Below are 22,297 nucleotides of genomic sequence, written 5' to 3'. Positions count from 1 at the left end.
TTTGTAGTACTTTCACAATCTTAACTTAATTGCTGTCTTTACAAGACCATTGGACCACCATTTCTAGTCTTTTTCCCTTGTCTTTGGTATTTCGAGAGATTTAGAGTTACCCATTCCCACTTACTACGTACTATAGTTGTAATTTTGTGGTTAAAAATGTATCTACGTAGTTTCTTTATAACATCTTTAATTATATTCACAAAAAATGAACAAACGCTACGATACTATTCGCGAAGTATATTTAAAATTGTTTAATTATTATTAGCTTGTAATGCATGTTGAAATATAAGGTTATATAAAATAGGAAATAATATCTGCATTGCAATTACCATGTTTTAAAAATAAACATGCATACGAAAAACCTTATTTATAACCCCCCTTTGGAATAAAAATAGCAAATTATCAGTATCGAAAATAGCTCTTCGATTTAAATTGTGTAAATTAAAATTAAAAATATGGAAATTTGCTTTATAATTTCTTTCTTTAAACTATAACTTTCTTAGAAAAAAAATAAAAAATATACCTTAAAATTTATTTTTAAAAGAAAAATTGCAACGCTTGTTATGGTATCAATAAAATCAAGTGGTAATCCTGTTGAGTTCGGAAACATCGTCCTCCTCGGAAAGTATAACGGTGTAACTATTCTTCAGTGACGTCACTTGTGACTGCAGGGCTCGAAGTCGAATCTCAACCAGTTCAAAACTCTCGTGAAGATTGTTTATTTGCACCTGCATACGCTGGCGAATCTAAATAACATACAGGGTGAAAAATAAATATTTTTGTTATATCCATCACTAGCAGGGACGTTATTTCTATGGAACTATAGAAAGAGAAGCGAATTGATAATATATTTTTTATGAAGAAAACTGCAAATATAATGAAATACACTATTGCTATTATAAAAAATCAGGCGCGTTATACAACTTACGGCAAAGATGGCGAACTAATGGTACAAGTGCCATTTACACGTTTTTTGGATACGTCACCAAAAGAAACATTGTTATAAGAATACGTATAAAGTAGGTATAATAGGACGGGCATACGCAAATGATTCCAAACCCATTGAGTAAATAACATAATGTATAATAACATAATGTTTAATAATCACAAAGGCAAAATCATTTGATAGCATCTTATAAAACTTTTAAAAAATGGCACTTTGATAGGTTAAGGATTGCCATCCTTGGCCTGTGGCTTGCTGTATTTAATAACTTAAGTATATAAAATAAATAAACACCACAAACATATAACCCCGCTATGATATTGTCTTAACTGCGATTAGCGTTCAGTTGGAACCAAAAAATAAACAAAATTAAACAGAAATACTTTACCTCGTCACGTTCCTTCTGACTGGCTCTAGTTTGTGCCCTACTCTGCACCAATTGACGTTCTAATTCAGATATCTGTGTCTGCATATATCGCCTCATAGATTCAGAACGTTCTTTACTGCGTGTTAAGGATCTATTATTTTCTTCCTTCATTTCTTCAATCTCCTTTTGTAACTTTGCACATTCCGTTAATTTCTCATCATACATACTTTCTTCTTGAAGTAATTTCTCCTCAAGTCTTAGTACATTGCATCTAGAAAAAAACATTAAAATAACAAACAACATTTTTTCTATTTGGAAAGTATACTGTTTTTACTTTAATTTATCTTACTCTGACAATATTGTTAGAAAGAAAATCCGACAGAGTGCCGGTGTACTGGCACAACACCAGCCTTACTAAAATGTCAATTATGTCCCCTCACTAATCATTCTGACGTTTCCCTTTGAAATGAAAGCGCGCCATTCACGACAAAGAACTCTAACTAATAATATCTAAAAGTATATTCTTATGCAGAGGCAATTCATCAGGGAAGCAGGGCATCAGGGAAGCAGGGCATCAGGTGTTGGAGCACCTGGGCACCATTAGAAAGACTTTTTCAGGCACCACACTGGTACAATCACCAGAGCGCCCAATATGTTTAAAACGACTTTGTTATCTTATAGCATTTACTTTAATTCATCAACTTGTCGCGTCAAATCACAAATTTCCTTTTGTTTCTCCTCAATTGATAATCTCATTGCCGTATTTTCTTCTAATATTTTATATTTTTCAGCTTTTTCTTGATTAAAATTATTGACAGCTATAACCAACTGAAACACATTTAAAATTCACATATATATGTACATACGTTGAAAATTTTAAATTCTAAAAATCCAATTTTTGTCCCTAAGTGTAGTTTAATTTACCATCTTTGCTATAAAGTTCTAATTTAAATACAATTCTTTCCATTTCTTCTCTTTTCTATATTTGAGGTTAACACACACTTTTTCAAATGCGTGTTAACCTTTAAGGTTAAAGTCAATGGTACTTCATTCATTCGTTTTTCAACTGCTTTAAAAGTTTTAGAGTTTATGACGTACCTTTTCTTTCACTCTGTTTAGTTCGCTAGATAATTGTTGTGTACTGTCCTCAGCCAATCTCTGCATCTGCTTTGCCTCTTGCAATTGCATTTGTGAACCTTTCAGCAGATCAGGCAAAGGCGCAAGTTCTTGTAATTTTTCCTGAAACTGCATCTGTAATAAATTTTAAAATCATTTCCTATCAGTCAATTATCAATATTATTTAACTATTTAAATAAGATTCTTTGGAAAGTAAAAGCATGAAGCTGTTAGACAATCTATCATTATTTTAACGAAGAAAATTACCTTCATTTTTTGTATTTCAATTTGAATTTGATCAGAAACTTGTTTATTGTCAAATTCGTATAAATCTAATTGTCTCTTTAGTTCTTCAACTTGTTGTTGTGCTTGGAGATACTGAAATACATTGTTTATGTAATGTATCAAAAACTAGATGACTACGTTTTCAAGGGGTGTACGGGCATTATTACGATCCATGCCTCGTCTCTTTTGATAAGGAGATTCTAGAGCTTAATGTGATATTGCAAAAGCATTTAATGCTCCTTTATAACTATGAGCTCTCCAAGGAATTTAATTGATTTTATAGCCTCTATTTTCTATCTTTTTTCTTTGTAAAAGAATTACACAACATGTCCGTAACTTTTAGGGGATTGGACAGTGAACTTGCTCGTATATGTTAACAAAATATATATTTTGGAATGAAATATTGATTAAGTGTGAAGGTATAATTTAAGTTTTGCGATATTTTTTGCAGTTCTATTCATTTTAGTTCGTACCTTTAACCTATAATCTTGTAATTGTTCAGTCTTTTCGGAGAGTGTTATCCTCATCTCTTCAATCTCGTCTTTAGCGTCTCTTATCTGCGTCTTAAGACATGATATTTCTTCATCGGTAACTTTCCGAGGTTCCCTTTCCTGAATATAAAGGAAACGTAGAAGGATAGTGAATAAGTGGTAATATAATACGTATTTGGCAAGGAACACTGGAAATATTTTCAACGAAGAATCCGTAGTAAGCGACAATTTAAGTTAAATTCCTATGAGAATTCTTACGGTGAAGAAAAACATCGTGATGCAACCTGCACTTATGGGCGAAGAAATTCAAAGATGTGTGAAGTCAACCCGCACTTAGCCAGTGTCAATGCTAACTTAGGGTAGGCTCCGAGCCCCTCAGTGGGGACGTATAGTGAGCTGATGATGAATAAGCGACATACTTTTATTACTTATTTAGATATGATGTATACCTTTTTAGTAGTAACTAAAGCGGTCGTACAAATATTATTAAGTTTCAATTCTAAATCTTTTAGTTTCGACTCATATTTTTGTCGTTTGAATCTTTCTTCATCAGCAGCATTCTTCGCTCTAATGAGGTCTTCACGTAATTTAGACATCTATAAAATGTATAGTTTTTTTTTTATAAAAATCAAAAAAAATTGTAACTTTTAATGTAAAATACAAGATAATCGTTATGTACCTCCGTGTACTTCATAAAATCATTGTCTTGAACTTTGTTCATGTAAAGAGTATCTTCAATAACGTGTTCAGATCCCTTGAAAGTAATAAAATTCATATCAGATTTCATAAATATTTTACCACAATATTGCTGTACCAATTCACCGCTGGACAAAGACTTCCCCCAGTAGAACTCAGGAACGTTGTCTCTAAACTAGTCGCCCAAGTGGAAAAGGGATTTAAAAGTCTATTGGCAAAATTTCTAATGCAACGATATCCATATAATGACACACATTGAAGGCATTCCGTTGCAAGCTTTTAGACCACGTTTCCACTAATACGACGATGTAAGACAGATTAACGCTACGAATTAACTATCTAAGTATGCTTAAAAAGTGTATTTAATGTACACGTAGATGTTTACTTCATAGATAGGCTGACGCTTCGTATTATGCAGATCTAATCTGTCTCGTTTGATGGCCGCCAATTCCATTTGTATTTCTTTGACCTCCCCCTCCATCGCCCCAAGCTGCTTTTGCTGAAAATCCAGAGGGAAAGTTGAATAAAGATATGCGAGAAACATTATTGCTTTTTTCAATAAATGATTGCACGTGGCTAACAAATGAAAGTAGGCTAACTTTTAATTCTAGTAATCTAAATTACTTATGATGAATTGGTTACTCTAGGTCTGCGGGAAAATTCGGTAAGATGTTTAAAAAAATTCAAAGCTTTAATATGACGATTAATTTTATTTAATGGTTCAAATTACAGTATAGGACCTGTCAGGTATATATATCATTTCTCATCTACACATTGGCAGAGTTGCCGATAAATACAAATCGCCAGTGCTATAGATACGTTTTGTCGACGTACGAATTGTTGGTATCGGATTATAGAAATCAACAGAACTAATATAAAAGTTATGATACAACGTAAGAAATTATTATCGTATCGAAGTTAACATGAATGTTTTTTTATAAGATTGTTGTAATAAATTTACACATACTAATATTGACGATTCACCACAGCCCTGAACATCTTCTGGTTTAACTTTAGCCAAAGGCCAATATTCCGATTGAGGCATGAATTTGGTGCAAGATATTCAAATGCCACGAAATATAATAATTAAATATTTTAAACGAAATAGGCATACAAATATTAAATTAAAAAGTATAGTAACAAATTGCAATGACAGAAAATATTTTACTCAAAAAAATATTTTATAGTAAGCTGTTGACAGTATAACAATAAATTTTGAAGTCGGCCAGTTGCAACAATTTTTTTTGTTACAAAACATACAACAACACACCTGACCCCAGTGGGAAAAAGTGAAACTACAAAATTGGTATTTTGACTATAGAGAAATGGACTAGTCAAAAGCCGCCCGCGCCCGTTGCAATTAAAATAGGTAGGCCAATTTAATAAAACACATTCCATCAATTTTAGTTCCATCACTATGCATGCTTTTAAGTAGATAAACCTTACTAGGCTAAGTTCCTTAAAAACATCGATTAAAGTAAATGAATCGATATGGACATTACATATATGTGAATCGAATTCGGTGGTTATGAAAAAACCATGTTCTTGGTTCGAATTTTTTGTAAAATCATAAGTATGATAAAGAAAAAGAGTATACCGAAGCAACATTTTAACGACAGGCGATTGACATTATTATGATAAATATGTATTGAAAATTTGATTAAAGGTAAGCAGTTCTTCAGAGAAAGAATTTTTTTTTACGTCCGCCGTTACAAGGTTGATGAATTCGGATAAGTTGTCAAATGTCATATTAAAAGATAGCTCACAAGCGCCCTCCTGTCAAAAAAATGTCTCAAGATCTTCTTTACAGCTGTCATGACGTGAGCTGTCTTTCTTTTATGTCATTTTCTATCTTTATTTAGGTTTTATATGTATTTTGGCAGAATCAACCGCGATTGTAGCGCCTCTCTCACCGTCTCAGATATAATTGTTTCATTATACACGTCTTTTCGGGTACCGGTGAATTTGTCGTGTCTTTTCTTATGTCAAATTAAGTATGTTTTACTTTTAAAATAAGCTTGTTGCACGATAGTTTGATTTATGCCCATAGGTACAGGTAAATTTGTAGATCCATAAGGAGAGATTGATATTTATAATTTTACTTGTTCCAATTTAATTTCTTATACTCTTTTTTTATGCTAGTAACATCTAATTCCTTTTTATTTTTACACTTTGAGCTATACAGGGTAGTGCGTCATAGTTTTAACGATTAATCCTTCTCACCTTTATGTTGAGTGCAATAAGGATGTTCTTACAGGTAGAATATTCCAGGTCTGGCCGGGCTCCTAGTTGACCTAAATTTTCAAAGTTGTAGTGTTGCTGGCATCTGTGTGTGTTACCTGTGTAAATAATAATCGCGTTCAATACTGGCGAGCTGGCGAGGTCGAGCTTTGCCGAGCCCCGGCCCGCCCGGTATCCTCGGAGGTGCGTGACATGACATTTGTACGTCAATACTTCGTACTGTTCATACGTCTTCGTTAAATAACGATTTTTCACTGAACCAAAGTGTATTATAAGTTAATTTTATCTAAAAGTCTACATTGTGCAATTACTTATTCTGTTTTAGTATAAAATTATAAAATTTTGATTAATTTGAACGTTTAAATTGAAAAACAGTTGTCCATTTATAAAATGCCCAATCCTAATCTTCACATTGATGAACCGAATGTAAGTATATTTAAAAAGTATTCTTAATTTATAGAGTTATTACATTAAACCGATATGTGTATGAAACAATATAAAATCCATATTTTAAAAGATATACAAAATTTATGGGTAATATATTCTACAGTGAGGAAAATACATAGGTTAAATAATTGAGATAAAAAAATACTTGTAACTTGACATCAACAAAAAAGGTTCATACAGAAATTTCTTTGTTTTGGGAAAGAGTGGGTAGTTCAAAATACAATAGTTATGTGCATACTATAATAAAAGATTGAGGAACAGAAATAAAAAGGAAATAGATTTAATGGAAGATTGAAGTCAACTTTCATTAGATTCATGAGTTGAATCTTCAAAGAAAATGCGTTTATAAGATACAAAGTTCAAATTATTGGGGAGCAACCCATGATATATGGATTGAGTAAAAAGTTGTATTATTAATGGTAACTGTCATTAGACATCTAACACAAGCTTTAGCATGAATCTAATGGTAAAGAAGAATGTAATTAACATAATTTGTTGTAAAATTAGCATGATTCTACCATATCGGTATTTTTCTAATAGGTTGGGAGCAGACATTTTACATCTACACAAATAGACGAAACATGAGAACAAAACCTTATACTCAAAATGTATCACCAAATCAGTTTCAGTTATCTAGTTTGACACTGCAAGCTGTGATTGAACCTTTCATCTATTGTTAAATAGTTTTATACTTTATCGCTATTTGTTAGAGATATGATTTTGTTTATCAGTTGGTACTAATGATAGTATGTCCGTTCTGTTGTGAACTCTTGTACCATAAATGGCGTGAACTATCATAGACAATAGGGTAACATTCTGTCTTATGTTCAATCCATTTTTGGAAACTATTATTTTTAATAAATAAATTAAGAAAACATGGCGACTATATCAACTGTATAAGTGTAATCTATACAATATTTATGCCAGTCAAAATAATACTGTGTCTGTAAGTTATAACCTAAGTTTTTTCGCTTTTAAATATTTCTTACAAATTCAGCGATAAATCCTTTGCAGATTTAAAATGAAAGCATTTTAATTTGAAAATTGGGAATTAAAAGAATTCACAATGAAAGGCCTACCTGTAGACACGCATATATATTTCGAAGAGGGTCTTCTAACCACAGCTCCTCACATTACAACTGTTGATACATGGAATACTCTAGACTTCATTGATCCGGCTTTATCCCATAGAAAAATTAAAAGAGTAAGATTATCTCAATATTACATTCACCTTTTTCATAGATCAAATTCGATAATCAGTTTCAGTGTGCATTATATTGATTATCCATTCATATTTGGATTATACCATTGTTGAACTTGTAATCTGCATGGCCTGTGGTTTCATCAATTTTTCATATTATAATTGGGTTACAAGATATATCTGTTGATGCTGTTTAATAATATCAAAAAGCACAAAACAGAAGTGACCTACGCTTTTTGTCCCAGTCCGTAAACAAGTAAAAATATAAATATATAACCTCAATATGTTTGTCCACTGACTTACCTTTCACTCCTAAGATAAAAGTCTCGGTATCTAACATATTGTGATCCCTGTCATTATCTTTGACAAAATAGAGATGACAATATGTTTTAAACAGGGATATTGATCTTAGAAACCCATGGTTAGTGGTATAGCAACTTTTGTTGCCCAATCTTGTGTGTTATATTTTAAATTACTTTGAGATTCTTTATATTGTGGCCACATAGTTTTACACCCTACCAAGCTGAGTCCACATTTTGTTTATAAGAACTTACTTCATCCAATAATAAATTGAGTATATTATTGCAAACTAAATACTTGGCATTTTTGTCAACCCTAGTAAGTAAAAGATTGAGGCGCAAAAGATTTAGTGGTTATCTAGTTGTTAGTACATTTTGAGCTTTAACTATAATACATGATTCAGCAATAATATACATATTTATAATTATGCATCACAAACTTATTGTAGGCTTACTGTCAACTTCACTGGGCGATATCATTTTATATAACAGAACAACACTGTCATCAAACATATTAAGTAGTTTTTTTTGCTCTTTTATACTTTCATTAACTCAATAAAACAGTAAGCCAATATACAGCCAGTATGCAACGATCATTGAATAATTTGCACAATTCCTTACAGCGATGGAATCGTCTCTCACGACTGCAAAGATCTATTGTATACGTCATACTAGTGTTGCTTATAACATTAATAGTTGTATACATTGCATCAAAAATGAGGAATACGGAGAATGATAATGTAAATCTAATACTGGTAAGTACATTTTTATTTAGTTATTATAATTAGAATTTCAAATGCAATAATCTAAGTTCACAAGAAATGGTATATAAATAATTATGTTAATTGTAGTCAGAAGTAACGGGACAGTAGCATTTTGCCTGATAACGAGCAATCACATTCACCATTCGTGTTGTTAATGAATTGAACATTATAGATAACCTTATCTGCACTATTAGTATTGAATTTCCCTATTTTATTTACATCCAATACTAAATTTCATAATGATAAAACATGGCTCTTACAGTTGCTAAAATTGTACAGATAACATATATTAAATTATTTAAACTTTCATCCACTTTGTTTGATGGTGACACCAATTAGTTTTGAACCTAATGGGGACCCTTGATCAGGGTGATTGGGACTGATATTATTTTGCGCTTACGGCCCGTCTCTCACTGGATTGAAGTGAAGTAATGACAGTCACCCGGATGAAGGGACGACAATAGGCTCGAAACTAGTTGCTGTGACAACAGACAGATATGTGAGCCTTTAAATATATTAGTTCTGTCAAATTACTTTAAACATGTTAGATAATATCTATCTCTTTTAATTTCAAAGAGAACTAGAGTGATGACAATATGTTTTTGGACGGGTAAAATTTATTCTTGAGCAATTTGTTTCTTATCACTTTACAAGAAGATAACGAGATATGAATAATATGGGATTTATATTTAATATTGGATTTTTATTAATTATATTTACTTGTTTTAGGATCAAAATGCGACTCTAGTCAATGCATCGGGAATATTGCAAATTCATCATAAGTCTGCCATTGATACTATGGAACGTCCCACTTTTACAGGTACAGACTCCATATACAACATAATTATTTTTTATTACAAAAGTAAAGTTTTTAAATTGTCTTTAGTTTGATGGTATCATTTATAAATAAACTAGCTGTTGCCTGCGACTCCGTCCTCGCGAAATTGAAAAAAAAATAGTAGCCTATGTGTTCTACATCTGTGCCAAATTTTAACTAGATCTATGCAGCCATAATTTTGTATTTGTAATTTTTTACAGTAATTTCTATTTTGTTATGATTTCTTTGGAGTACTGTCAGTTGGTTGTTTTTTTTTAATAAGTATATTTTGATTTATTTCATAATCTTTACTATTTTGATTTATATTCATTTTTAAAATTGTTAATCTTGAATAATAATTATTCCAGGCCCAGCTAATGCCCGACAGTATGCAGTGGTGGAGAGCTTCAAGCATGCTTGGAAAGGATACAAGGAGCGTGCTTGGGGTCATGACAACTTGAAACCTGTGACTGGAATGGCTTACGACTGGTTCTCACTGGGCCTTACTATTGTCGATGGATTGGATACTGCATTCATAATGGGACTGACTGATGGTATAGTTTAAAAAGCAAATAATTTTATAGAAATAAATAATTTTTGTTCCTTCTTTAATATTAATTAGACAGGACATTTTTAACCTAATTTTAAACTTATTATAACTAGGTAGCAAGTCTAATTTGACAATAATTCCAATGTCCGTTCTATAACTGAATTAAATGAATATCTTTGGATTTGAATTACATTTTCTTTCATAAGGTTTCAGTGGTTAATATTTATAATTATTTCAGAGTATGAAGAAGGCAAGAACTGGATAAAGACTGAATTAATATTCACAAAGAACAAGGATGTTAATTTCTTCGAAGTCACAATACGTGTGCTTGGCGCTTTGCTGACCAATTATCATTTCTCTCAAGATGAAATGTTCCTTGATAAAGCGGTCAGTATTTTAAAACATCTATACTCTTAAAACCATAAACAATTTATACCATATCATAGACTAACCCTTTTTACTCTGTAGTTGACTTTTTAAAACTATAACTAGAAATTGTCATGTGCTATGGACTAAATTTGGTATTCTATTAGGCGATATAACTTAGCTATAAAAAGATAAAAGATTTGTCTGCGCGCTATAATAAATAAGCCATAAAAGACAAGATCATAGTTTTTTTTTTTAATTATAATTATACCAACAGTTTATTTCAATTGTCAGTATAACTTCTTATTCTATATCTATTCTTGTCTCTGTATTTTTAGAGAAAATGAAAGGGATGACAAATTGTATCACAAAAATGTCACTGTAGTGCAGTTCCGGGGTGACACTATTTTGATATTTATAATTAATCAAAAATATCTTATACCTTTACAGAAAGACTTAGGTGATCGTCTGATGTCAGCTTTCTCGTCACCCTCTGGCATACCTTATTCCGATGTGAACCTGGGCACAAGGACGGCTCATGCTCCGGAATGGTCTCATTATAGTACTACCGCAGAAGTAACCACTGTGCAGTTGGAGTTCAGAGAACTTTCTAGAGCCACCAATAATCCTGCTTACGAGGTATGAATATTATAGTTTACAATGTAAAAATAAAGCTGTTAATATTGAAAACATATTGTCGCGCATACTTTAAAATGTTTGATATTTTATTGCTTTCAATTAACAGATATATAACCTATTTGGTTATATATTTATCTAAGCTGATTACGAAATCTATATTTCTAAGTGAATAATCTCTAAATTTTAAATGAGATAAGAAATATATTTGCGATGTAAAATGAGTTTAGTGACAATGATCTTAGAATAAAACGGCAAAGCAATTTATTTATAATATTAAAATTTAACTGAGTTTCCACTAGTCGCATCTGCACAAAAAAATATAACTGATGTATAAAAATAATAAGAGAGATGATAAAATGTTTTCGTGTTCTAGTGGAAACGAACATTAACAATGCGAAGTATTTTATCGGAAGCGATATTTTATTGTTTCAATAACATCGTTAACTTCAAATAAACTATAAATAACGTAACTCTATTTATAAATGTCGGCGCACGATAACGCATAGATTTCTCTGCTGCCTTACGAATGTTTAATATATTTTTTGTAATTTTGACCTTTTGCTAGCGATAGCCATCGCGAATTATTAATTATTAAATAACTGAAGCTTATTTAGTTAGGAAAATTTAGTCTATAACATTTGACCCTGCGTAAAAAAATGTTTTTTCTTGCAATTTTTTTATAAGTTTTGATGTATACAAATTGAGTTGTTTTCTTAAAAAATGAGCGCTTACAGGACGCTGTATCGGCTGTATCTGAGAAGATTCATCTATTGCCGAAGAAACACGGTCTTGTCCCGATCTTTATAAATCCGAATACCGGCCACTTCTTACCTCACGCTACAATAACTCTGGGTGCTAGAGGCGATAGTTACTATGAATATCTACTAAAACAATGGTTGCAGACTGGCAAGACTATTAACTAGTAAGTATTTTTATCTACCTACTTTAATGGAGTCGTTAAGTGTTAAGAGAGAAGAATTTTGTTATTTTTGACACTGACAGGGGGGCGTTAGTGAGCTTTTAATATTTAGTTTGACTTAAGCCAACCTGATCAGATAAATAATACAAAATAGTTATGTTATTATACAAAATTATTGTTTTATATTCATCATCATCGTCAGTTCACTATACGTCCCCACCGAGGAGTTCGGAGCCTTCCCTAAGTTAAGGGTGACTAGGTCATAGTTAACCATGCTGGCCAAGTGCGGTTTGACTTCACATATATCTTTGAATTACTTCTCAGATATGTGCAGGTTGCATCACGATGTTTTCCTTCACCGTAAGAACGTCGGATAAATGTGCATATGTAAATCGGAAATCGAAAAACACATTAGTACATGGCGGGATTCGAACCCAGGACCTGCAGATTGCAAGTCAAGTGCTTGACACCTGAGCCACCGATGCCTTGTTTTATATTAGATATAAAAAACAGAAATGAAACCGTGATTAGGTTTAAAAATAAACAAAAATTATATTCCTCTTAAAGATATTGACTAATTTTTTATTTTTTTCAGTTTACTGGATGACTATATGACAGCTATAGAGGGTATTCGTCAATTCTTAGCGAGACATTCAACACCGAATAGGCGATTGTTTATCGGAGAACTATCAGCCGGATCAGAGGTAAAAACATATGTGTGTATATATATATATCTATTTTTTGATTAAATATGAGAAATGAATAGAAGAAATTTTTACCCCTGATGTTTTTTTTCAGTCCTTCAATCCAAAGATGGATCATTTAACGTGTTTCTTGCCGGGAACATTGGCGCTAGGACATGCTAATGGTCTGCCAGATTGGCACATGTCTATGGCCGAAGATCTTCTATATACATGCTATCTGACATATGCTGCTCATCCTACATTCTTAGCACCAGAAATCACACATTTTAATATGGTAAGTAATAATATGACTAAATTAAGTAAAGACAAAAACGTCAAGTTTGATACACAACTATTATAACATATTTCTTATTATTTACACTTATATATATTTTACAATAATACTTCATGAAATACTGAAAAGAAGAGAAATCATTGCTGCTATAGTGTGTCTATTTAAGATAGTTAAACTGTTTTTAATGCTTTTTTAGTTTATTGCGCCAGACATAGCTAAATATCTGTAGTAAATTCAAAAAGTAATAAAATGCATACGTTATATTATTTATTTATATTAATTAATATTATTAGGACCCCGATTCTCGATAGTTTATAGTTCGCAATACGTGTACAGTCCGAAACTATGACAACCGTCTAATAAGTACAATATTAACCGTCATACAAAATTAATTCGATATTTAATAGGCGTCAGTTGTCAAACTAATCTATCTTAAATATACACACTATATGTATGGATTGACGTTCTGTCGTTTACTTCATTTTGACGTTAGGATTGAAATATTCACATATTTCACAGGCAAGTGCATCTGCTGATATGTACACGAAATCAGCTGATGCACACAGTCTCCTGCGTCCCGAGTTTGTGGAAAGTCTGTGGTATATGTATCAATTGACTGGCAACACCACTTATCAAGATTGGGGCTGGCAGATATATCAGGTAATAATGAATTAAGCAATCCTTCAGTCTAAGTTGCTAAATGTGCACTAAAGATCGCATTTAGGAATTTCATCATGATTGGTTTAGTGGTTTATTGATTTAATTCTGAGATTATATTAAATATGTGTAAAAAACAAGTTGGAAGATTATTTTTGTTAAAAATTAGATGAAGAATCGCCATCTATTAGGATATATCTAAAATTGATGCTGGCAAACTTATCTGACGTTTCTACGAGATGGCGCTGTACAAAATTTTAATAGAACGAATGAAACTATAATTTTAACTTTTATTACTATTTACGATTAATTTAATTAATGAAAATTCTTTACTTTTCAGGGTTTCGAGAAGTATGCGCGAGTTACTTACGGCTATTCATCTTTGGCCAGCGTGAAAACTGACAAGCCCGCCCACAGGGATATGATGGAGTCATTCTTTCTCTCGGAAACGCTTAAATATCTGTATTTACTCTTTAGTGAGGATAGATATCTCATAGATTTAAATAAATATGTCATCAATTCTGAGGCACATCCGTTGCCCATACATACAAGTTAATTCTAGACGTCCAAAGTTACGCATTATATAAAAATAAATATAAAAAAAGTGAGAATTATACCAATGAAATAAAGGTATCTGAACTTTTCGATGAATATCTGTAGTTTTACGTCTTCTGTCATATTTAAAAGATGAAGCCGAATTATTTTAAATTTATATTGTAAAAAAAAAATGCCCAATCATGATGAGACTTTAGGGCGTAAATTGATAAAAAATCTCATAGTAATTTTTATTTTAGCTAAAAAAAAATATTTTTATTTTTTACCTTTTACAATTTTAGGTAAAATATTTTGACAAGACAAGATCGGTTGTTATATTTATTTTTATTAAAAAAATTGTTTTTTTTTATAGCAGATTGTTTTAAGAAATATTAAAGTGCATATCAAATTGTTTTTGGTTGTAAAGATTTAAATATTGAAATAATTTGATAATAATTATTAATTTTCTTGCGTTATAATGCAATATTACTATGGACAGTGAAATATAATTAGTATATAGTTTTATTAGTACATTATGTTGCAATTTTAGTGTAACATTTGAAAAGTATCAATTTGTGTGATTAAAAATATGGCAATTCTGTGTAATTCCGATTACACATTTAATGGATTTGCAATTATTGAATACAGTTTCAGATTAGCGTGTAGTTTTCTTTATAGGTCATTGATCTGTTTCAATTATATTTTATGTGCATACTTCCTTTCCTAACAGATGTATAGATGTCGACAGTAAAATATTACATTTCTGTGTAATATACTTTTACACAAAATTTCAATGTTCATATCATGTTGCAATTCTGTGTAATTGTTAATATCAATTTAATTAATCATATATCTGAATAAAAATGATATTACGCAATTGTCTTGATGGAAAATGGAAGTATTGCAATTATGTGTAGTAGAATGTTTTTGAACAGTCAAGATGTCTCAATATAGAAATAGCTTTGCAATTCCGTGTATCGATGTCTATGTAGAAAATCTGGCTACAAGTTTATTAGTAAAATTAATAATGAACAATGTATGCCGATTAATAGAAAAATAATCAATTAATCTTAGTAAGAAATAGTTTTTTTGAAAATCTGGATGTTGTGTATACCGAATTTAAGAATATCTTGGTGTCTATAGAGGAAAACAATTTTAATTCTATGTAGTATGAATAATTATTGGAAACAATCAATTGAAATATCAGTGTGTCGCGTTAACCGAACGAAATATTACTCAGTAGTCAATAGTGAAGCAAGTTGTTTGAATTATAAGATGTGGGACATTGATTTGTGGCATTTAAATTAATTATTTCGTAATGTTTATTTGCTTTTTTTTTTATTAAATTTAACATTTTTTTGCATCGCATTATACGCATTTATAAATTGTGAATATTAATTTATTACAATTCTGTGTAATGTGAATTTTCAAATTCAGTAAACTGTGGCAATATTGTGTACAATGTGTACACCAAAATTGTCAAAGTTAAATCATGAGGACTTTTCTATGGTGAAAAGTTAAAAGCACAAAAGGCGACAACTTTAATACAAAAAATTTTAATTAACACAATAATTCCATTTAAGATAAGCTTGTTCCTACTTTATACTATTTTCCATTGTGTATTGTAAGTATTTTTAGTAATTAGACATATAATAATTGAAAATCTCCATCCATAATTTTGCCAATAATAATATGAATTTGATGTTGCTATACAAAATATGGCCTTGGGAATCAAATTCAATGTAAACTCGTAATAATGTCTTACCATGGGTTTCAAATATGAAATTATTAACATAATTTTTTCTCCTTATCTTAAAACAAATTTTATTACAATCAAATACTCGTGGCAAGAAAGCGGTAGCTATTATTGTATGAACCTAAGCGTCACAAAATAAAAACCTCAAGCAGGGAAACTCCTGTTTGCTGGTTTGTGAGTAATATACTAATCATTACAGTTCGACTACAGCCGACGAGTGGATGTAGTCGCTCTGGTGGAAAAGAGACTTAAATACTACTTAGATGCCACAGCAGTTACTTAAAGGTTTTATTATACGCAAAAGAATTTTCCCATCTTGTGTTTTTTTATGTTTCTCTTTACTTTACTGTCTTTGTCTCTTTTTAACATAATCATGTCTCCTACATAAAGACTGACAATGTATCCTTTAATTGTAGGTATAAAATTGTCAGTATTTTATGATTTTATTAACATTGAGATGTACAGGATATATCCTTGTACGTCGCAACTCTGTTAGTCAATTTTTTTGTATATAAAATCTTGTTGAAATGTTTTTTTTTTGTAAAGTTTAGTTACCAATAACTAGTTTTGAAACTAGTGTATGTAAGACTGTCGCATAATTAAATGATTAGACTCGACTTAGGCTAAATAAAATATAATTTAATTTTTATGTATTTTTAATTATTTTATACAATGCTGTGTAATTTGCATTTATTTTATTGTCGAAATTAAAATTTGCCAATCGATGATATTGCGTTCGGTTGTATTAAATATAACATTATTATGTGTATATCTTGAATATAATATACGTATATTGAATGTCATCTTGTTTTAATTCCTATGAGAATCTGTTGCGCTAACACTTGGAAATATGTTTCGGTATTTCATCCACAAAAAATTAATTTAATGCCTTTTTTAAATAGCCTATTGAATGAGTATGTTTCTGTATTGACTACTAATAGTCGTCCATTGTTCGTAATTCGACAAAAATTCGTTTAAAACATTTTTTTAAAATTTAGATTAATATTTTTAATTATGTACCTATCCTTTATGCACTTTTTCTCCTCAGTAACATTATGTTAAACTTGACTGATTTAAAAAAAAGCCTAAATGTTCTTCCAAGCTATTTTTTACATATGTAGCAAATTTTAACGAGATCCATGCAGCTGTTCTGGCCTTCTAAACAAACATTTATACATCCAAACATTCTCATTTAAAATATTAGTAAGATATCACGTTCATCGGTACACGCAAATAACTTAAAAACAGGTAAAACTTATTGTTACAGGTATTATATACCTTTGGTAACTTTATGTACTGTAAATACATAAATACAGAACTTCCGTAAGCGTCTAAAGTATGAGACCAGTTGCAATGGGTAGGTCAAAACAGGTTTTATGTTCTTTCGTGCTTCCTGTCCCAGGTATGCCGCTTTCTACGAAAGCGCGTTATTATTCTACAATATTTCGAGCAGCGAATAACTTTGAACGAATCTCGCAAGCTTTAAATTCCAATAACTAGGAACTTGGAAAGGGATTCGTGGGAACATTAGTTTCGCTTAAGTTTTAATGGTAATTCAGGATATGTTAATGAACTCGAAAAGTATGCAATTGAAACTGTAAATTGTGTATTACTTTTTTCACCTACGTAATATTTGACTTTGAATTTTCTTTGCTAATTAAAAATGGTGGTCTAAATATTTATTTTAATTAGTATTTAAATGAGCAGTAACCTTGTTTTTTTTTATTTATTTTGTAGAGTAATCTTATGCAATAATTGTTACGAATGTAAACAATTTATATAACATTTTATTTTTTCACTTTCAGTTGTATCAGATTAATTTGTGACATTTAAAAAAAGGTTTTGTTTTTAGTTTCGATTTTAATTAGTAATTAATTTCAAAAATTAATGTATTGTTTTTGGCAGCGATAGAAATAACAAGGTAATAAATAAAATATTTATTGATTTGATTAATTTAACTCTTAGTATCATGCTTAGTGCATCAGAATAGTTTCTTATACAATCTATGAGGACGATACATAATGTCCAAGGGTTTTATTACGTAACTTATTACTAGCATCCTCTCTAAAAATAAAAGTGAACGTATGTAAAAGCGTAACACGTAATAAATGCCATGATATTTACACTTGACGCAAGGAATTTTCGCCGTTATGATTTTCGGAAGATGAATGATATTCATCAACAATGATTTGACCGTTAGATCGAAAGTTGCTTGCACATTTAGTGTTGCGATGACGGGTCACGCTCATCAAGTTTTATTCTGCTAGTTTAAAGATAAAATGAACTTTGTTATATACAAAATATTTGTGTTAAAGATTTTACGCTCTGACTCGTACCTTCTGTAAGTTACACATAAATATAAAAAGTTATCGTTCTGTCAGATTGTGTGTTACAATAAGCATGAGTTTACACTTCGATAACATCTGTTATTTTTATGTCCTTAACTAAAAAGAAAAAGATGTCATTTTTAACTAAATACTCATTGCAATATCTTTATGAACAAGCGTCTCGGTAGTGAAAACTGACAGTCAATCTCATTAATATTATAAAGGGATTTAAAAACAGGTTGGATGGATATATGTATATGTATCTTGAGAACCGCTCAACGAATCTTGATGAAATTTGGCACGGATATAGTCTGGAAGAAAGCTACTTATTAATTTTTTTTTATTGCCGCGCGGACGGACTTGCGGTCGACTGCTATTTGACATATTTTGATAGTAACACACTACCAAAGGTCACTTTTTGTCCGAAAATATATGTAGAATAGAAAGTACACTATATGAAGGCTGATAGAGATATATGGAGGAGTAGTACATACTGTGCTGACCCTCGATAGGGATAAGGGCAGGTTGATGATGATGATGATGACAAAGTACACAATACAAAAATGGTACAACATTAAGTAAGTTGTTAATTAGTTGTAAAGAAAGTTAATTCTTAAAACTTAAGTAACTTAAGTAGGTCTACGGAAAATCTATTAAATCAAACAATAGTTGATAATCTTGGTCGAATATGTTATCTAATATTGATGTAACTTCCTAAGTTTTCATGAATATGAATTAAGTTGGCGATGCTTAGATAAAAACGTCTAACGTCTGGGAAATTTTTATTGTGATTTGAATAAATGGCCGGATATTAAACATTAACACCGTTATAGCTCAGTTGCTAAGCGTATACGAAATGGCAGAGGTTCAATTCCAACAATTAACGATAACTGTAGTTTTACTGTCGAACTTAGGTTAGTTTATTGATAATTTAAGTAGACTAATAGCGTCTCTCTTAATGACCATCAAAACGCTCCACGTTCAAAAGTTAAAAGAACTATAGTAGCGTTGCTTACAGAGGAAAATGGCTAGAGTCACTGACTTCTATACATGGACCGGCTATAAGCCATGGTAATTTGTGCCTGTTTAATTTTGGACATTTTGTCGCTGACGGCAGCATTGTATAACGGTGGTGAGGATTCAAACTAAAAAGAAGGAAGATTTCATTTCCAGGCCATAACTTATTCATCTATAAAAATCAGTGGTTAGAGTAGACTCACGAAGAACTGTTTAGTATGGATAAAGCATAGAACTCACAGACCGGACATAGTGCAAATGTTTAAATACCTCTAAATCACATCAAATCGTTCAGCAATAAAACTTTCCCCTTTTTTATGTTTGTTAAATAATACAAATATTAAGGCTAACCGATACGTTGCTTTAGGATTATAACTTACATAAGAAATGATTTTATGTCACTTATGACGGTATAGTCCGACGAGCTTATCAGACCCGGTGAGAGGCGCTGCTATTGCGATTATTTCTGTCACTAAATATATAAAAATTACGTAGGTATAGAAAATGACAAAAGACAACTACAGTATGACAAGAGTATTGTGACATTTTTTTAATTTCATATTGATATAGATAGATGAGCGATAATAAATTTAGCGTGACTTATGCCCACCGGGTCACATACCTTTATCGGCCTATACACGAACTTTAACCACTTGACATCGATGCTTAAAATGGTAAAAAAATCAATTGCATTGAATCACACTACGTAACATCTCCGTTTACATGTTATGTAAAATAATTAGGCTTTGACATTAAAATCTGACTTGTGAATCTCTAAAACCGAACCGTGTAAAATATAGTGAAGGCGTGAATATAACTGTCACCGGCAAATTGTGTATGCCGCCAATTTGTAATTCGCCTAGTAACATTTCATTAATTGTTCTTATATACTATTTGCGCGGACCAGTGCGTCTCATTGGTGGTACAGAAAATGACAACTAATAAAGTTTCACAACTACAAAATACCGAAATATAATTTAAATGTAGCACGATAGTTTGTCTAGTCAAATAACAAACACGCGGACTACCTTTATTGATGGTGACAACTGTATATTATATAACTCAAATTATAATTAAAATTATCTTTCGTTCCAAATCACGTAGCACAATGCGTACAGATTCTCTCTATTAAACAAGTATTTTTATAATTTTTCCTTGTTATCGTATAGTTAATATTAACCGTACAATTCCACTGCCGCGACCCTTGAACTTACGTATTATAGTTTCTATTTTGTTAAAAAGAATGAAAATGATGATAATATGTATGAATAGAATATTGCCGTATATAAGCAGTGGTTAAAGTAGTCGATGTTTACGGAACTTCTCCCTGAGAACATATAATTTCATATCTCTAATAGCATTATATGAAACACGGAGCTTATACATCATAGTACCAGGACTTCCGCGTCAGAGATTAAGACCTTACGTAATTAACAAGAATGGTGAAAGGTGAAAACAGATAGGGCCCACCCTTGGTGGGTTAGCGCAAAGAACAAGTACTGCAGGGTTTTTTTCAGAATGGAAATATATGTAGTATTTGGCAAGCAAATAAGCAATTATATAACTTAATGTAGTTAGAAACGCTAGCCAATTCTATGAAAATTGACAAAATTACAGATGACTTGGATCAACTTTAAGGGACCATTCCTCTTGCAAAAGTTTGTTTTATCTAATTTTTTGGACTCCGAGAACTGAGAATGATTCAGATTTTATTTAGAAAACAACTTATAAGGCCATATAAAGATATTTTGTGACTACGATCAAATTCCTACATTAACCGTGGATTTCCGAGACTAAAATCTACGTTTGGTACATATATCTGTTTTATCAAAGATAATGACAAGGCGATGAAGACTTAAGTTAATATCATCTTAACAAACTTTATAAGCGCATAATGGACAGCGTAATACTTACGAAGTCCGTAATAATCTCAACCTGGGAAGTTATTATCAAAACATACGCGACCTGTAAACGACAGTTATGCAAAGGCATAACACGACTATGTATCGTACAACAGGAAGTACACTTCGCACAATGTACACCCATTCAGAAGCTTTCGTTTATCGCTAGTACACTGAGCCTCGGACGACGGTCCGTGCTTATAAGAATTTACGAGTCACCATGATTTTTATACAACTAAGGATATTATTTGATTACTAAAACAATACTAGAGTAAGACAACTTGCTAAACTGACTTTCTATACAAACATACATAATGTAAAATTGTAATGTAATTAAATATTATTATACTAGCTGTCGCCCGCGACTCCGTCCGCGTGGGATTAAAAATAGATGTTGGCCGATTCTCAGACCTACTCAATATGCTCACAAAATTTCATGAGAATCGGTCAAGCCGTTTCGGAGGAGTATGGGAACGAAAATTGTGACACGAGAATTTTATATATAAGATAATAATAATAAATCGTTTATTTAGGTAACAAAAATATGATTTAATTACAAAGTAAATAGTACGCCTGATTCCTAAACTAGGTTCTAGACCCGTATTATAGGAGCCAGGACTCTTTCGTCTTAGTGCTATAGTTTAAATAAAAGATTAGTAACATTATAAAATTGCTTGGCTTACTTTAGCATTAGAAAAAAAAGTAATTTACAATGAAAATAGCTTAAATATAATAGCTTGGATGAAAACTAGATAAAAATATGAGGTTCTGAATAAAATTTAATATGTTCTATAGGTATAAAGCTGCCTGCTTTTTCATGCCAAGAACTTTAATTTTTTAAAAATTAAAAAAAAATTATAAGCCTACTACTAAGAAGGTAATTTAATAACATCTGAAATTACTTATAATATAGCACTATTATAAATATATAAACCTTATTTACTACTACATTAATCTATAATTTTTATATACTTAGATGTTCGTAA

At 31.2% G+C, this 22,297-nt stretch overlaps 2 protein-coding genes across 4 annotated transcripts; one reads left to right on the top strand and one right to left on the bottom strand.

The window, feature by feature from the left end:
- Positions 1–518: 518 nt before the first annotated feature.
- On the bottom strand, positions 519–5,047 carry LOC106126160 (outer dense fiber protein 2). The gene is made up of 10 exons (XM_013323648.1): positions 4,866–5,047; positions 4,284–4,397; positions 3,882–3,956; positions 3,652–3,798; positions 3,185–3,322; positions 2,694–2,804; positions 2,409–2,561; positions 1,999–2,138; positions 1,332–1,581; positions 519–746 (listed from the first exon to the last, which is right to left on the bottom strand). Exons 1-10 carry the CDS (start codon positions 4,941–4,943, stop codon positions 579–581), a joined length of 1,374 nt encoding a protein of 457 aa, XP_013179102.1. The 5' UTR covers positions 4,944–5,047; the 3' UTR covers positions 519–578.
- Positions 5,048–6,111: 1,064 nt separating this feature from the next.
- alpha-Man-Ib (alpha-Mannosidase class I b) lies at positions 6,112–14,580 on the top strand. Of its 3 annotated transcripts, none has more exons than XM_013324142.1 (12): positions 6,112–6,565; positions 7,601–7,790; positions 8,710–8,841; positions 9,580–9,670; positions 10,036–10,221; positions 10,456–10,604; positions 11,034–11,222; positions 11,957–12,144; positions 12,737–12,857; positions 12,940–13,119; positions 13,639–13,779; positions 14,117–14,580. In XM_013324142.1, exons 2-12 carry the CDS (start codon positions 7,653–7,655, stop codon positions 14,330–14,332), a joined length of 1,731 nt encoding a protein of 576 aa, XP_013179596.1. In that variant the 5' UTR covers positions 6,112–6,565; positions 7,601–7,652; the 3' UTR covers positions 14,333–14,580. The 3 variants fall into 3 exon arrangements, with proteins under 3 accessions (XP_013179596.1, XP_013179599.1, XP_013179597.1); XM_013324143.1 differs by having other exon boundaries at positions 6,114–6,565; positions 12,737–12,845; positions 14,117–14,578; XM_013324145.1 differs by lacking the exon at positions 7,601–7,790.
- Positions 14,581–22,297: the final 7,717 nt, after the last annotated feature.

Source organism: Papilio xuthus, unplaced genomic scaffold, assembly GCF_000836235.2.
Source record: "Papilio xuthus unplaced genomic scaffold, Pxut_1.1 DF825017.1, whole genome shotgun sequence".
Taxonomy (NCBI): Eukaryota; Metazoa; Arthropoda; class Insecta; order Lepidoptera; family Papilionidae; genus Papilio; species Papilio xuthus.
The sequence above is the reverse complement of the archived record's forward strand: the minus strand, read 5'-3'. Positions and strand labels throughout refer to the sequence as shown.

Coding starts and splice junctions, on each gene's coding strand:
- LOC106126160 (XM_013323648.1), bottom strand. CDS start 4,943: ATGCCTCAATCGGAATATTGGCCTTTGGCTAAAGTTAAACCAGAAGAT. Junction 3,957..4,283: donor AGCGTCAGCCTATCTATGAA/GTAAACATCTAC, acceptor ATTACTTTCAAG/GGATCTGAACACGTTATTGA. Junction 1,582..1,998: donor CGACAAGTTGATGAATTAAA/GTAAATGCTATA, acceptor GTTTTTTTCTAG/ATGCAATGTACTAAGACTTG.
- alpha-Man-Ib (XM_013324142.1), top strand. CDS start 7,653: ATGAAAGGCCTACCTGTAGACACGCATATATATTTCGAAGAGGGTCTT. Junction 11,223..11,956: donor CCAATAATCCTGCTTACGAG/GTATGAATATTA, acceptor GAGCGCTTACAG/GACGCTGTATCGGCTGTATC. Junction 13,780..14,116: donor GGGGCTGGCAGATATATCAG/GTAATAATGAAT, acceptor TTTACTTTTCAG/GGTTTCGAGAAGTATGCGCG.